The sequence below is a fragment of the Nerophis lumbriciformis genome, linkage group LG13 (assembly GCF_033978685.3).
Source record: "Nerophis lumbriciformis linkage group LG13, RoL_Nlum_v2.1, whole genome shotgun sequence".
NCBI classification, from domain to species: Eukaryota; Metazoa; Chordata; class Actinopteri; order Syngnathiformes; family Syngnathidae; genus Nerophis; species Nerophis lumbriciformis.
The window spans coordinates 40,035,980-40,051,397 of record NC_084560.2 but is presented as its reverse complement, the minus strand read 5'-3'; the positions used below and the strand labels follow the sequence as shown (position 1 = coordinate 40,051,397).

General features: G+C 43.5%; 1 protein-coding gene across 2 annotated transcripts in view; it reads right to left on the bottom strand.

The window, feature by feature from the left end:
* The window catches only part of vwa8 (von Willebrand factor A domain containing 8), a 212,249-nt gene that overhangs the window by 36,467 nt on the left and 160,364 nt on the right, over positions 1-15,418 (bottom strand). For both annotated transcript variants that reach the window (XM_072914532.1, XM_061970810.2), the window contains exons 39-40: positions 14,738-14,894; positions 1,875-1,983 (exon numbers count right to left, since the gene is read on the bottom strand). In XM_072914532.1, coding sequence (XP_072770633.1) covers positions 1,875-1,983; positions 14,738-14,894 — 266 coding nt within the window. The remainder of the gene's footprint in view (positions 1-1,874; positions 1,984-14,737; positions 14,895-15,418) is intronic.

The following is a 15,418-nucleotide window of genomic DNA, read 5'->3' as shown; positions in this document are numbered from 1 at the left end:
AATATCTTGTCTTTGTAGTGCATACAACTGAATATGGGTTGAAAAGGATTTGCAAATAATTGTATTCCGTTTATATTTACATCTAACACAATTTCCCAACTCATATGGAAACGGGGTTTGTAATATACAACGCATTGTATTGTATTGCTTAAATGAGAACATTGCCCCTGCCAAGATGGCCGCCGCGTAGGCACGTTGCTTAGCATTGTAGCTACTGCGCACTGACATATGCAGTTATATCTATTAGAATACATTTCTTCATATAATTGAGGGACTTTTATTTTATTTTTATAAATGTACATATATTTCATGAATGTCCTTTCCCTGGTTTATTCATCGGCCGCCCCAAGTTGCCAAGGAGACAAAAATAGCAAACGCTATTGACCAATTTGTTTTTGAACGATTGGGTCTAATGAATTCTGCCTAGCAACAAGTGGACTTGACCAGGAAAAATAATCTGCGAAAAGCCATATATGATTTGATCTCATTATTGATGTCAACCGACTGTCACTTTAGTCATGTTGTACCATACTTGCCAACCCTCCCGGATTTTCCGGGAGACTCTCGAATTTCAGCGCCTCTCCCGAAAACCTCCCGGGACAAATTTTCTCCCGAAAAACTCCCGAAATCCAGGCGGAGCTGGAGGCCACGCCCCCTCCAGCTCCATGCGGACCTGAGTGACGTGTTGACAACACACAACAACAGCGTCTACCGTAAAGCAGTTCGTCTGCCGTAAACAGCAATGTTGTGACACTTTTAAACAGGACAATACTGCCATCTACTGTACATGCATATGTGACCCACCCATAATGTGTCACATTTTTGTGTTGATTTATTTATTTTATTTTGTGGTTTGAATTCGTTTTTGGAGCTGTCATTACACATTTATCAGTATTCACATTGGTCAGTAGGGGGCAGTAGGGCGTTTCTTCCCAATTGAATGCTATCACCTGCAGACCGGAAGTGTCTTGTCATTCTGATGAGAGCGACCAGTCTGTGAACAATTGAAACGTCCTGTGTGCTTTTTCCTCCTGTATAACAGGTTAGTTTTGGTGAATCAACTCACTGAATAATATCCATGTGATCTTTATAAGTTTAAGTACACATTCTGATGGTGGAGCCTAACTCTAAAGTGTTTGTTTGAGTTGTAGTTTGTATTTGTGAATGAATCCAGTGCACAGCTGCAGTAATCAATACAAAAAGGCGACGTGAGTACGCAATGTTTATATAGGAACTTCTGATCCTAATTCAGACTCCCAAATTAGAGCTCCCGTTTTCTTATTGATTTTATAATGTATATTTGTATAATGTGTGTGTTCTGAAATAGTGACAGAAAATAGAACAAGGATGGACAATTCAACCCTTAACTCAACAATGAGTAGATGAGTGTTATGTGTGTGTATATGTGTAAATAAATGAACACTGAAATTCAAGTATTTTATTTATATATATATATATATATATATATATAGCTAGAATTCACTGAAAGTCAAGTATTTCTTATATATATATATATATCTTAACCACGCCCCCAACCACGCCCCCCGCCCCCACCTCCCGAAATCGGAGGTCTCAAGGTTGGCAAGTATGTGTTGTACTGCGCAGCCAGAAAATAAAAAAATGCACACTTAATATGTAATTATTAAGGGCATTTAAATTGTTTTTTTATGTATTTAATGCATTCTAAATAATTTGCTTGTTTTTGTTGTGTTTTAATGGATTCCATTATTGACAATTAATTCCATGTAGTGAGCAACCACATGCCTGGTTCCATTCTATGGTTATCATCACTTACTTTATTTTTTTCTCCAAATTTGAGCGGAAGGTCCAGATCTAACACACGCCTTGGAGATTAGGATAAGATGACGTCAAACCTGCAACGTGTCCAGGATGATGCGCAGAGACTGAACCTGTCTCCTGACGGCGCTGGAGAATCGCTCGTAGGTGGCGGCGTCGTACTCGCTCATGTCGATCTCCTTCAGCCTGTCGGGAGAGGCGCACATAGCGTCATCTAGTTGGACTTCTCGTGACGTTCTCTCATGGCTGCGAGACATAACTTCTCAAAAGAAGCACGCTCCCAGCAGGCACAAGACTTTGATACAACGTTGATACATGTCCTTTAAAAGAGACTTCAAAACAACGTTGCAAAATGGTTGTATTTATACACTGAGACAACGTTGATGTCTAACGTTGGATCCGTGTTTTTGGTTAGGAATTGACAACATTTCAATGGTCAAATCAACGTCACAACTTGACATTGATTAAATCTTGTCAAAAAGCATGTTGTTTCAATGTTGTAATTGTGTTGTAGAATATTGGTTGGAAAATGACCAAAATTCAATGGTCAAATCAAGGTCAGAACCCAACATTGATTAAACGTTGTCAAACGTATGTTGTTTCGACGTTGTAATTGTGTTGAAAAATATTGGTTGGAGAATGACCAAATTCAATGGTCAAATCAAGGTCAGAACTTGGGATGTTCGATAATATCAGACTGCCGATATTATCAGCCGATAAATGCTTTAAAATGTAATAAATCGGAAATTATCGGTATCGGTTTCAAAAAGTAAAATGTATGACTTTTTAAAACGCCGCTGTGTACACGGACGTAGGGAGAAGTACAGAGCGCCAATAAACCTTAAAGGCACTGCCTTTACGTGCCGGCTAGAGATGCGCGGATAGGCAATTATTTCATCCGCAACCGCATCACAAAAGTCGTCAACCATCCGCATCCACCCGAACTAACATTTAATCAAAACCGCACCCGCCCGTTGTTATATATCTAATATAAACGATGCAAGGCATTAGTGAGGTTATAAAGCTTTTGCCTGTTAAAGAAAGGAGACTGATCCAATGTCGCAGAGACATTCAATGCGTGCCACGCTGTCACGGCCCAGACGCACACCAGTGCGCAATCATCTGGGAGCCGCGCTGAGCGCACCTCCAAGCGCGCTCGCGCCACTCAAACTGCTGCAGGCAGCTGCGTTCACACATGCATCTGTAAGCCTTGTTTTAACATCCTGTGGCACTCTTCTGGGATCACGGCGGACGAAACTGCTCATGCTCAGGGTGTTTGTGGAGGTTCGGGGTTTTGCACAAATGTGATGCACCATGTTAGATGTCCCGGTTTTGTGACTGTCGTAGACATAAACAGCGTCGCAGCTCTTGCAAATCACGTAGCCAGCATTACTATCATCCTGATTTACAACCTCATAAAAACGAGTCCAAGCTGAACTTTTCTGGCCTTTTTTTCCCCTGGTCTTTAGTATTCCCTTTTTTAGTTTGTCGCGTACCACGTTTGTTGCCGGCGTTGCCATCTCTTTTTTTTTTTTTCTTCTGTTGTGGCATGCTGCAGGTGCCTGCTCGTTTTTCGTATGTGGGTAACAACATTTAACTATGTATATATATTTCCGAATTGGTTTAACTGCCACCCGCCTGAATCTATTTAAAATCTAATTTTTTTTAATTTCAACCGCCCGACCCGCGGATAATCCGCGGTTGTGTCCGCAAACCGCGCATCTCTAGTGCCGGCCCAGTCACATAATATCTACGGCTTTTCACACACACAAGCGAACGCAATGCATACTTGGTCAACAGCCATACAGGTCACATTGAGGGTGGCCGTATAAACAACTTTAACAGTGTTGCAAGTATGCGCCACACTGTGAACCCACACCAAACAAGAATGACGAACACATTTCGGGAGAACATACGCACATAAACACAACAGAACAAATACCCAGAACCCCATGCAGCACTAACTCTTCCGGGACGCTACAATATACACCGTACCCCAGCCCCACCTCAACCCCCCTGCCCCCCCAACCCCGCCCACCTCAACCTCCTCATGCTCTCTCAGGGAGAGCATGTCCCAAATTCCAAGCTGCTGTTTTGAGGCATGTTAAAAAAAATAATGCACTTTGTGACTTCAATAATAAATATGGCAGTGCCATGTTGGCACTTTTTTTCCATAACTTGAGTGGAGTGAGTCATATGCGGTCCTCTCCAAGGTTTCTCATAGTCATTCACATCGACGTCCAACTGGGGTGAGTTTTTCCTTGCCCTTATGTGGGCTTTGTACCGAGGATGTCGTTGTGGCTTGTGCAGCCCTTTGAGACACTTGTGATTTAGGGCTATATAAATAAACATTGATTGATTGATTGATTGATTGAGTTGATTTAATTTGGAAAACCTAGTTACTGTCATGTCTGTGTGATCATGTTTTGTTTTAGTCATGTTCGGTTTTGTTTTTGGACTTTTTGTGCACTTTTGTTTTGTTTTGTCACCATAGCAACCCATTAGTTTTCACCTGTCACGTCACGCACCTGTTTTCGTTAATCATGTAGGTAGTATTTAAGTTCATTGTTTTCAGTTCGTCGTTCTGGCGAAATCCCGGATTCATACCCCTGTCACACTTTTACCTCTGCGCACTTCGTAGTCCATGCCAAGTAAGTTTTTTGTTTATTAATGCCACAGTTAGTGTTTTTGTTTCATTGTTCACAGTTTTTTTGCCCACGTGCAAGTCTTTTTGTTTCGTTAGTCAAGTTTGTACATCCGCCTTGAGCGCGCCTTTTGTTCCTTTGAGTGTTATAAATAAATATGTATTCACCTTCACGCCATGACCAGTCCAGCTTTACTTGCATCTCGGGAAAACAAACACACCATAGTCCAAGTCTTGACAGTTACATTGTTTAATGCATCCAGCGGGGCATCACAACAAAATTAGGCATAATAATGTGTTCATTCCACGACTGTATGTATCGGTATCGGTTGATATCGGAATCGGTAATTAAGAGTTGGACAATATCGGAATATCGGCAAAAAAGCCATTATCGGACATCTCTAGTCAGAACCTAACTTTTATTAAACGTTGTCAAAAAGCATGTTGTTTCAACATCAGGACCTTATTCAACAATTTCTCAACGTTGTTTCGATGGTTTATGTTCTTTGAAGAAACACACCTGTGGACAGAACAGGTGTGCTGGGTTTTATCTGTGTAATTCTATCACAATACTTCAGCAATGCTCAATCATAGACACTGATCTAATCCTTTTAGGAGGTCATTATTCGTCTTTCCTGCACCGTATTTGTATAACCTGTGTGTGTGTGTGTGTGTGTGTTACAACGTGTGATGACACGCATACTGTAACCAAGATACACAGATATAAAGATACTGTATGTCTAGTAGTGGGATGATAATGCTACGTGTCATAGCTCGCCATTGTGTGCTTGACTGCTTGCATGACAGCGGATAGACACAACAATTGTGTGTAGACATGGCGAGCATGAGCCATTCTATTTAAACACACACGCCCACACACACATATATACAAACACAATTAGTCAGTCACACAATAAACCACATAGCAGGCAATGTCTCGACAGAGTAGCAATGTTAAATGGAAAAAAAGACTGCATCCTTCTATTCCAATTGAGTTTGGTGAACAAGACAATACAAGTATAAAATACAAATATATTTTGAACATTAAAAATTACAAATATTTTATTTTTATATTAAATAATTTTTTAGCAAAATTAATGAATTGTATTTATTTTGTATTTTTTTTGGTGCAGGGCAATTCAAAGTGCTTTACATAAAATTACAAGAAAGCAAAAATAAAATAATGATATTTCAAATTAAAATAAGAAAATATAATCATAAAAACAATCAAATTAAAATTAAACAGTTTTGATGAAATACTTTCAAAATGCTCCAGACCTGTCTCCCATTGAAAATGTGTGGCGCATTATGAAGCCTAAAATAGCACAACGGACTGTTGAACAACTTAAGCTGTACATCAAGCAAGAATGGGAAAGAATTCCACTTCAAAAATGTGTCTCCTCAGTTCCCAAACGTTTACTGAGTGTTGTTAAAAGGAAAGGCCATGTAACACAGTGGTAAAAATGCCCCTGTGACAACTTTTTGCAATGTGTTGCTGCCATTAAATTCTAAGTTAATGATTATTTGCACACAAAAAAAAAAGTTTCTTAGTTCGAACATGAAATATCTTGTCTTTGCAGTCTATTCAATTGAACATAAGTTGAAAATTATTTGGAAATCATTGTATTCTGTTTTTATTTACCATTTACACAACGTGCCAACTCCACTGCTTTTGGGTTTTGTACAAATAATAATATACTGTCTGTCTTATTTGACGGTTGGGTTTATTTTAATGAATTTCAATGGGGGAAATCCATTATCAGGGGAAACCCTCTCTTCTTAACGAAAGAGTAGACCCTGGGCATCGACAGGAGATGCAATCCACGCTCGTGTCTTCGGCTCGTCAAGACTGGAAGCGGACGACCATGACGACACTTGTTTACGAGTCATGCCTCTCTTTAACTGCGGCCAACTGGCTGCTGTTGTTGTTGTCCACCGCATCCCTGTCCGAGCCCGCAGACAGAGACGCATGGCACCACCGCTTCCTCCGCACATTCCTCCCATGTGTGTGTGTGTGTGTGTGTGTGTGTGTGTGTGACCAGTGACTGTGCTGCTATTTCCTCCAAATTCCTCAGCTTAAATTTAACACGGTAAAAAAAAGGAGCCAGAGAATTTTGGGCCTCAAAGTGGAGACGGCTTGAAATTGAACAACCACAAAAACAAGGTGGAGTTGCGGACGCTGAAACACACAAGAAAAAAAAACTATCTATTTTCCTCCTCATGACATCCGACCGTTGTGCTTTTGCACTCAATTGAGACAAAGATATTACAATTATATAATGAATACAGAGCAAGCACTAGAAAAGTATTGTGTATAAATAAATAATTGTTGGGTTCTCACTGCCAAATGTTGTAATGCAGCATTTTTTTTTGTTTGTGTTTGGCACAATCTGCCTAGCAACAAGCGGCCACACAGGAAAATGAATCTGAGTAATTTCTATCTTCTGGAAATGCATCTGCTTTGAGTGTCGCAGGGTATCCACACATTCTTGCCATCTCTGTCGTAGCATAGCTTTCGTCGGTAAAGTGTGCGGAACAAACGTCCAATTTCTTGCCACTTTCGCATCTTTGGGCCACTGGTGCAACTTGAATCCGTCCCTGTTCGTGTTGTTACACCCTCCGACAACACACCGACGAGGCATGATGTCTCCAAGGTACGGAAAACGGAAAATAACAGAGCTGATTTGACTCGGTGTTTGAGAAAATGGCGGATCGCTTCCCGATGCGACGTCATCGCTCCGAGAGCGAATATTAGAAAGGCGTTTAATTCGCCAAAATTCACCCATTTAGAGTTCGGAAATCGATTAAAAAAATATATGGTCTTTTTTCTGCAACATCAAGGTATATATTGACGCTTACATAGGTCTGGTGATAATGTTCCCCTTTAAGGCACACCCTCAAGACTGTGGTCCGGGTGGACTACGAGATATAATGACTGATGAACACCTTCGTTCGATAATGAAGGTTGCCTCAGCTCAAAGCTTGAGCCCCGACATTAATGAACTAGCATCCAAGAAAAGATGGCAGGTATCTGTCTTGGGTACATCAGATTAGATCAGTGTGTTGCAAACTGAGCCGTTTAAAGTCCTGAATGGTTGGTTATTTTATTTTCAAATTTATTAGCCTGTGGAAAAAGTTAATGTTGATATTTACCTCAGAGGGCTGCAAATAGAAAATAGGCAATTTTTATTTAAATTGTATTTGATATGCCATTGATATTTTTTTATTATTATTATTATTATTTGAAACTCGATTTTGCATGTCACTATAAAGTTATATAAGCCGTGCTTGTTCAATATTCAATGCAAAACTTGCTTGGGTCCCTATTAAAAGGTTAATTTGTTCAACCTTGGCCCGCGGCTTTGTTCAGTTTTACATTTTGGCCCACTCTGAATTTGAGTTTGACACCCCTGCTCTAGACCATCGCCTGAAACCCGGAAGTGTCCGGATGTGCCTCTAGGTCACATGATTGCAACTGTATTGGTTCAAATGTGAACTTCGCCCAACCCTACTCATGGCCAATTAAGCAAATTAGACAATTATGTCATGGAGACCATTTAAAAAAATGCTCAACACAACTGCCACTTTTTTCTATCCGTGTAAGAACACAAACCGATTAATCTGATATGACTTGTGAGTCGGCAGGCATGTCGACACAGCCGTGATAAGTCAAAGTGTGTGTGTGTGTGTGTGTGTGTGTGTGTGTGTGTGTGTGTGTGTGTGTGTGTGTGTGTGTGTGCTCTGTTATTTCAGCATACCGAAGCCTGTTTTTGCCTGACTGCAGGCTTTTAAAATGGGAGGATCATAGCCTGGTTGACGTTTAACCTGAAGACAAACAAAAGGATTGAGGTGTAAGGTGGACGTGTGTATGAACCACGAGGAAGGGGGGGGGGGGGGGATCGACCCTGACAGCTGATTTGACGACAGTCAGTCAGAAGATGCAGGGAAGAAGGAAAAACTGTAACGTTGGAGGAGATAGAAGAAGGGATTGAAGAGACGGTGTCCATTTGTTTTGGGTGAAAGCAGCCAGCGTGTCCTAAAGATGAGGGGGAGGATGTGAGGAGGCTAAAAGAAAGTCAAGAGAACAAAACGGAGAGAACAGAGGGAGCCTTCATGGCAGAGCTGCTGAAAAGGATGCCCTGTCAGCCACACACACACACACACACACACACACACACACACACACACACACACACACACACACACACACACACACACACACACACACACACACACACACACACACACGGGGGGGGGAGAAGTACGGATAAAAAAAGAGAGGAAGAGTCAGCTTTTATGCACCTTGTTGTTTTGCATCAGGATTTGGGTGTGTGGTCTACAGAACAAACTAGCGCCGGCTTAAAAAACCTTGGCATTAACAGCTGTGGCTGTAGGCGACCGCCTGGTGAAAAAAAAAAGAAGAAAACTCCACAAGATGGCAGTAGCTGCACTCGAAGTGCACTCAGTGGTCAACAGCCTCTGCATGCGCTTTAAGGCCATGTCCACACGAACACACATACATCATAAACGCATACTTATCTCTGCGTTTAGGCCTTTTGTCCACACACAAACGCAGACTGATGTCCTTAAAGGGGAACATTATCACCAGACCTATGTAAGCGTCAATATATACCTTGATGTTGCAGAAAAAAGACCATATGTTTTTTTAACCAATTTCCGAACTCTAAATGGGTGAATTTTGGCAAATTAAACGCCTTTCTATTATTCGCTCTCGGAGCGATGACGTCACGTTGTGAAGCAATCCGCCATTTTCTCACTTTCGTCGGTGTTAGAGATGGGCGGATAGGCAATTATTTCATCCGCAACCGCATCACAAAAGTCGTCAACCATCCGCATTCACCCGAACTAACATTTAATCAAAAACGCAACCTGCCCACACCCGCCCGTTGTTATATATCTAATATAGACGATGCAAGGCATTAGTGAGGTTATAAAGCTTTTGCCTGTTAAAGAAAGGAGACTGATCCAATGCAGCAGAGACATTCAATGCGTGCCACGCTGTCACGGCCCAGACGCACACCAGTGCGCAATCATCTGGGAGCCGCGCTGAGCGCACCTCCAAGCGCGTGGAGGTGCGATGTCCCTCGCACCCGCGGCGGCTCCACCCGGGCTCAAGCCCGAGGCTTCAGCGCGCACCGCGGCGGCCATCCTACTCGTCGCGGCCTAGCCCTCGCGGCTCTCGCTGCCGGCGACGGCTGGGTATGGGCCCGACGCTCCAGCGCCATCCATTTTCAGGGCTAGTTGATTCGGCAGGTGGGTTGTTACACACTCCTTAGCGGGTTCCGACTTCCATGGCCACCGTCCTGCTGTCTATATCAACCAACACCTTTTCTGGGGTCTGATGAGCGTCGGCATCGGGCGCCTTAACCCGGCGTTCGGTTCATCCCGCAGCGCCAGTTCTGCTTACCAAAAGTGGCCCACTCGGCTCACCAGGGTGAGCCCCACCCCTTTCGTGAGCGCAATGCGCGCGGAGTGACCCCTGTTACGCGCCCCCGGCAACGGGGGTGGCGGGCAGGTAAGCTGCGCGGGCGGACCGCGCGGAGTGACCCCTGTTACGAGCCCCCGGCCACGGGGGTGGCGGGCAGGTAAGCTGCTTACCTGCTGCGCGTGACGCCGGCCGCGGCGAAGGCGGACGAGGCGGGGTGTCGGTGCGGTGGGCGCGGTGGTGACCCTGGACATGCGTCGGGCCCTTCTCGCGGATCACCTCAGCTACGGCTCCCGGTGGGGCCCTCTCGGGGGAAGGAGCCTCGGTCCCGGACCCCGGCGAGGCGTCCCTTCTCCGCTCCGTAAAAGTGTCCATCTCTTTTTTTTTTCTTCTTCTGTTGTGGCATATGCAGCAGGTGCCTGCTCGTTTTTGGTATGTGGGTAACAACATTTAACTATGTATATATATTTCCGAATTGGTTTAACTGCCACCCGCCTGAATCTATTTAAAATCTAATTTTTTTTTATTTCAACCGCCCGACCCGACCCGCGGATAAAATCTTTTTTTTTTTTTTTTCAACCGCCCGACCCGCGGATAATCCGCGGACTCCGCGGTTGTGTCCGCAAACCGCGCATCTCTAGTCGGTGTGTTGTCGGAGGGTGTAACAACACGAACAGGGATGGATTCAAGTTGCACCAGTGGCCCAAAGATGCGAAAGTGGCAAGAAATTGGACGAAATTTGTTCAAAATACGAGGATGTGGAGAAAGCCGACGAAATGGTCAGTCGTTTGTTCCGCACACTTTACCGACGAAAGCTATGCTACGACAGAGATGGCAAGAATGTGTGGATATCCTGCGACACTCAAAGCAGATGCATTTCCAACGATAAAGTCAAAGAAATCTGCCGCCAGACCCCCATTGAATCTGCCGGAGTGTGTGAGCAATTCAGGGACAAAGGGCCTCGGTAGCACGGCAAGCAATGGCGGCAGTTTGATCCCGCAGACGAGCGAGCTAAACCCCCTGGATGTCTTGGCTCACACCGTCCCTTATGCCACCGAAGATGATCAAGAGAAGAATATCGACCCTAGCTTCCCTGGCCTGCTGACATCAACTCCAAAACTGGACAGATCAGCTTTCAGGAAAAGAGAGCGGATGAGGGTATGTCTACAGAATATATTAATTGATGAAAACTTTATTCATTACTCGCGGTTTTACGTAAATTATTATACATAAACTGTGTTTACCAATAATTTAGCTTAAAAACATTTAATTTTTTCAATCATTCGAGTACATTCGGGTAGTCTTGTGTAATGCAGTATTTTGTGTCTATTTAGGTATGGTTAACCTGAGTGCTGAAATTGTGGAAAAATATATGTTCTTAGCGCGCCTGAAATGGGCTGTCTGCACTCTCAAAGTGCATGTTGTTGCCAAATGTATTTCATATGCTGTAAACCTAGTTCATAGTTGTTAGTTTCCTTTAATGCCAAACAAACACATACCAATCGTTGGTTAGAAGGCGATCGCCGAATTCGTCCTCGCTTTCTCCCGTGTCGCTGGCTGTCGTGTCGTTTTCGTCGGTTTCGCTTGCATACGGTTCAAACCGATATGGCTCAATAGCTTCAGTTTCTTCTTCAATTTCGTTTTCGCTACCTGCCTCCACACTACAACCATCCGTTTCAATACATGCGTAATCTGTTGAATCGCTTAAGCCGCTGAAATCCGAGTCTGAATCCGAGCTAATGTCGCTATAGCTTGCTGTTCTTTCCGCCATGTTTGTTTGTGTCGGCATCACTGTGTGACGTCACAGGAAAATGGACGGGTGTATATAACGATGGTTAAAATCAGGCACTTTGAAGCTTTTTTAAGGGATATCGCGTGATGGGTAAAATTTTGAAAAAAACTTCGAAAAATAAAATAAGCCACTGGGAACTGATTTTTAACGGCCGCTCAGGCAACTCATATGGTCTAAAAATGCATTTTTCCATGGATAACATGACATCATCACGCCAAGTGCGTGCTCTTTCAGTCAATTAGTGCGCATATGTACATTTTTTTTCTTTTTTATTGTAATTGTGAAGAATGTACCTGAATGTGCATGAACTAATTCTGTTCAAATTTGTTTGAAATGTCACATGTTAAATGTTTAAATATTAACTGTCAGTTTACTGTACTGTGCCAACTGTACTACTATATGAGTACCTATTTTCTATTGTTTCATTGAAAATAAAACAGCAAAGTCCATTTGGCTGTCATCTGTTTTAATTATGAGACACGTGTCAAAATCGTGATTTTTTTTTTCCAATAAATTATTACTTTAAAAAAGTAGTTTTATACTTGTGAGTGTTGATGACACAGCTTTGCAACAGTTGATATTCTAGTTTCAAGCATGTTTTACTCAATATAGGTCATCAAATCTCAGCAACAAGCTGTAATATTTTACTGAGACCATTTAGGGCCAAAACACTCTAACATAAAAATCTGCTTAGTGAGAAGAATTATCTTATCAGACAGAAAATAAGCAAATATCACCCTTATTTGAGATATTCAATCTTACTTAGATTTCAGTTTTTGCAGTGTAGTACATCAAAATAAACATATTGGAGATGTCAGCTGTTGCTGCTTTTTCCAGGCTTCTGATTGGACAACATGTGCATGACAGCAGGTGTATGTACCGTATTTTTTCGGAGTATAAGTCGCACCGGAGTATAAGTCGCACCTGCCGAAAATGCATAATAAAGAAGGAAAAAAAACATATTCAAGTCACACTGGAGCATACTTGCCAACCTTGAGACCTCCGATTTCGGGAGATGGGGGGAGGGGGGTGGGCGTGGTTGGGGGCGTGGCTAAAAGGGGAGGGGTATATTTACAGCTAGAAATCACCAAGTCAAGTATTTCATATATATATATATATATATATATATATATAAGAAATACTTGACGTTCAGTGAATTCTAGATATATATATATATTTATTTTATTATATATATATATATTTTATTATATATTTTATTATATATATATATATATATATATATATATATATATATATATATATATATATATATATATATATATATATATATATATATATATATAAAATAAATACTTGAATTTCAGTGTTCATTTATTTACACATATACACACACATAACACTCATCTACTCATTGTTGAGTTAAGGGTTGAATTGTCCATCCTTGTTCTATTCTCTGTCACTATTTTTCGAACCATGCTTAACACCCTCTCTGATGCATTGCTGTGTGGCACGCACAAAAGTGCTTTCATCAAATGCACTAGATGGCAGTATTGTCCTGTTTAAGAGTGTCACAACATTGCTGTTTACGGCAGACGAACTGCTTTACGGTATACAAAAAAGTGACAGCTTTTGTTGTGTGTTGTTGCCGCGCTGGGAGGACGTTAATGAAACTGCCTAACAATAAACCTACATAAGAAACCAAGAACTCGCCCTCCATCATTCTACAGTTATAACGTGATTGGGCAGGTACGCTTTTTTATATTGTGGAGGACCTGAGTCCGCCTGAATTTCGGGAGATTTTCGGGAGTAAATTTGTCCCGGGAGGTTTTTGGGGGGGGGGGGGGGGGGCTGAATTTCGGGAGTCTCCTGGAAAATCCGGGAGGGTTGGCAAGTATGCACTGGAGCCCGGCCAAACTATGAAAAAACTGCGACTTATAGTCCGAAAAATACGGTATTTATGTGTAGACAGACAGTTTTGAAACTACACTTGTGTGGATGGAGATCATTTCAACCTTGGATATGTGTTTTTGAAGCTCCCCATGATTGTGTGGACATTAGAGATGCGCGGATAGGCAATTATTTCATCCGCAACCGCATCGTCAACCATCCGCCCGATCTAACATTTGATCAGAACCGCACCCGCCCGCACCCGCCCGTTGTTATATATCTAATATAGGCGATGCAAGGCATTAGTGAAGTTATAAAGCTTTTGCCTGTTAAAGAAAGGAGACTGATCCAATGCAGCACAGACATTCGCGTGCCACGCTGTCACGACCCAGACGCACACCAGTGCGCAATCATCTGGGAGCCGCGCTGAGCGCACCTCCAAGCGCGTCTCGCTGCCGGCGACGGCCGGGTATGGGCCCGACGCTCCAGCGCCATCCATTTTCAGGGCTAGTTGATTCGGCAGGTGGGTTGTTACACACTCCTTAGCGGGTTCCAACTTCCATGGCCACCGTCCTGCTGTCTATATCAACCAGGGTGAGCCCCACCCCTTTCGTGAGCGCACTGCGCACGGAGTGACCCCTGTTACGAGCCCCCGGCCACGCGGGTGGCGGGCAGGTAAGCTGCTTACCTGCTGCGCGTGACGCCGGCCGCGGCGAAGGCGGACGAGGCGGAGTGTCGGTGCGGTGGGCGCGGTGGTGACCCTGGACGTGCGTCGGGCCCTTCTCGCGGATCGCCTCAGCTACGGCTCCCGGTGGGGCCCTCTCGGGGGAAGGGGCCTCGGTCCCGGACCCCGGCGAGGCGTCCCTTCTCCGCTCCGTAAAAGTGTCCATCTCTTTTTCTTTTTTTTTTTCTGTTGTGGCATATGCAGCAGGTGCCTGCTCGTTTTTCGTATGTGGGTAACAACATTTAACTATTTATATATATTTCCGAATTGGTTTAACTGCCACCCGCCTGAATCTATTTAAAATCTAATTTTTTTTTATTTTAACCGCCCGACCCGACTTGCGGATAAAATCTAATTTTTTTTAATTTCATCCGCCCGATCCGCGGATAATCCGCGGACTCCGCGGTTGTGCCCGCAAACCGCGCATCTCTAGTGGACATGGCTTAAAAGACAGCGATTACAGCAACAACTATGTTATCCGCCCACCTGTCTTTGAAGGCTTTCTCCGCCATTTCCCGCGCGGCCTGGCGGACCTCCTCGGGGACGGCGTCCTTCTCCGCCTGGGAAACCTGGTGCACCTTGTGTCCCGCATCCAGGCGGTACGGGCCCCCTTTGCCGCCCAGGCCGGCCGTGTCTCGGCCACCTGCAGTTTGGGGGAACATGGCAGCGTTAATCGCGGCTGTTTACTACCGAGCATATTGGAACAGAGTCGATGTTGTCATAGCGGGGAGGAGCAAACTGCTGAGTCAGCATTAATAGCGCTGATGAATTCATTGTAAACAAAAGGAAGGTAAAAATGCACGATGCGTGGATAAAGATGCTGGGTGCTGACCACTTATGAAAAATACAGCGATGGCTCTTTTGTGGGAAAACCACATTGGAGCTGATGATTCCAGTGTTTTTGACAAATTTGCTTTTGTACACTATGCACCCCGTGACTAAATGAGACTTGGCGGTTAACAAATAGGAGCATACAGTGCATCCGGAAAGTATTCACAACGCTTCTCTTTTCCCACATATTGTTATGTTACAGTTAGAGATGTTTGATAATGGCTTTTTTGCCGATATCCGATATTGTCCAACTCTTAATTACCGATTCCGATATCAAGCGATACCGATATATACAGTTGTGGAATTAACACATTATTATGCCTAATTTTGCTGTGA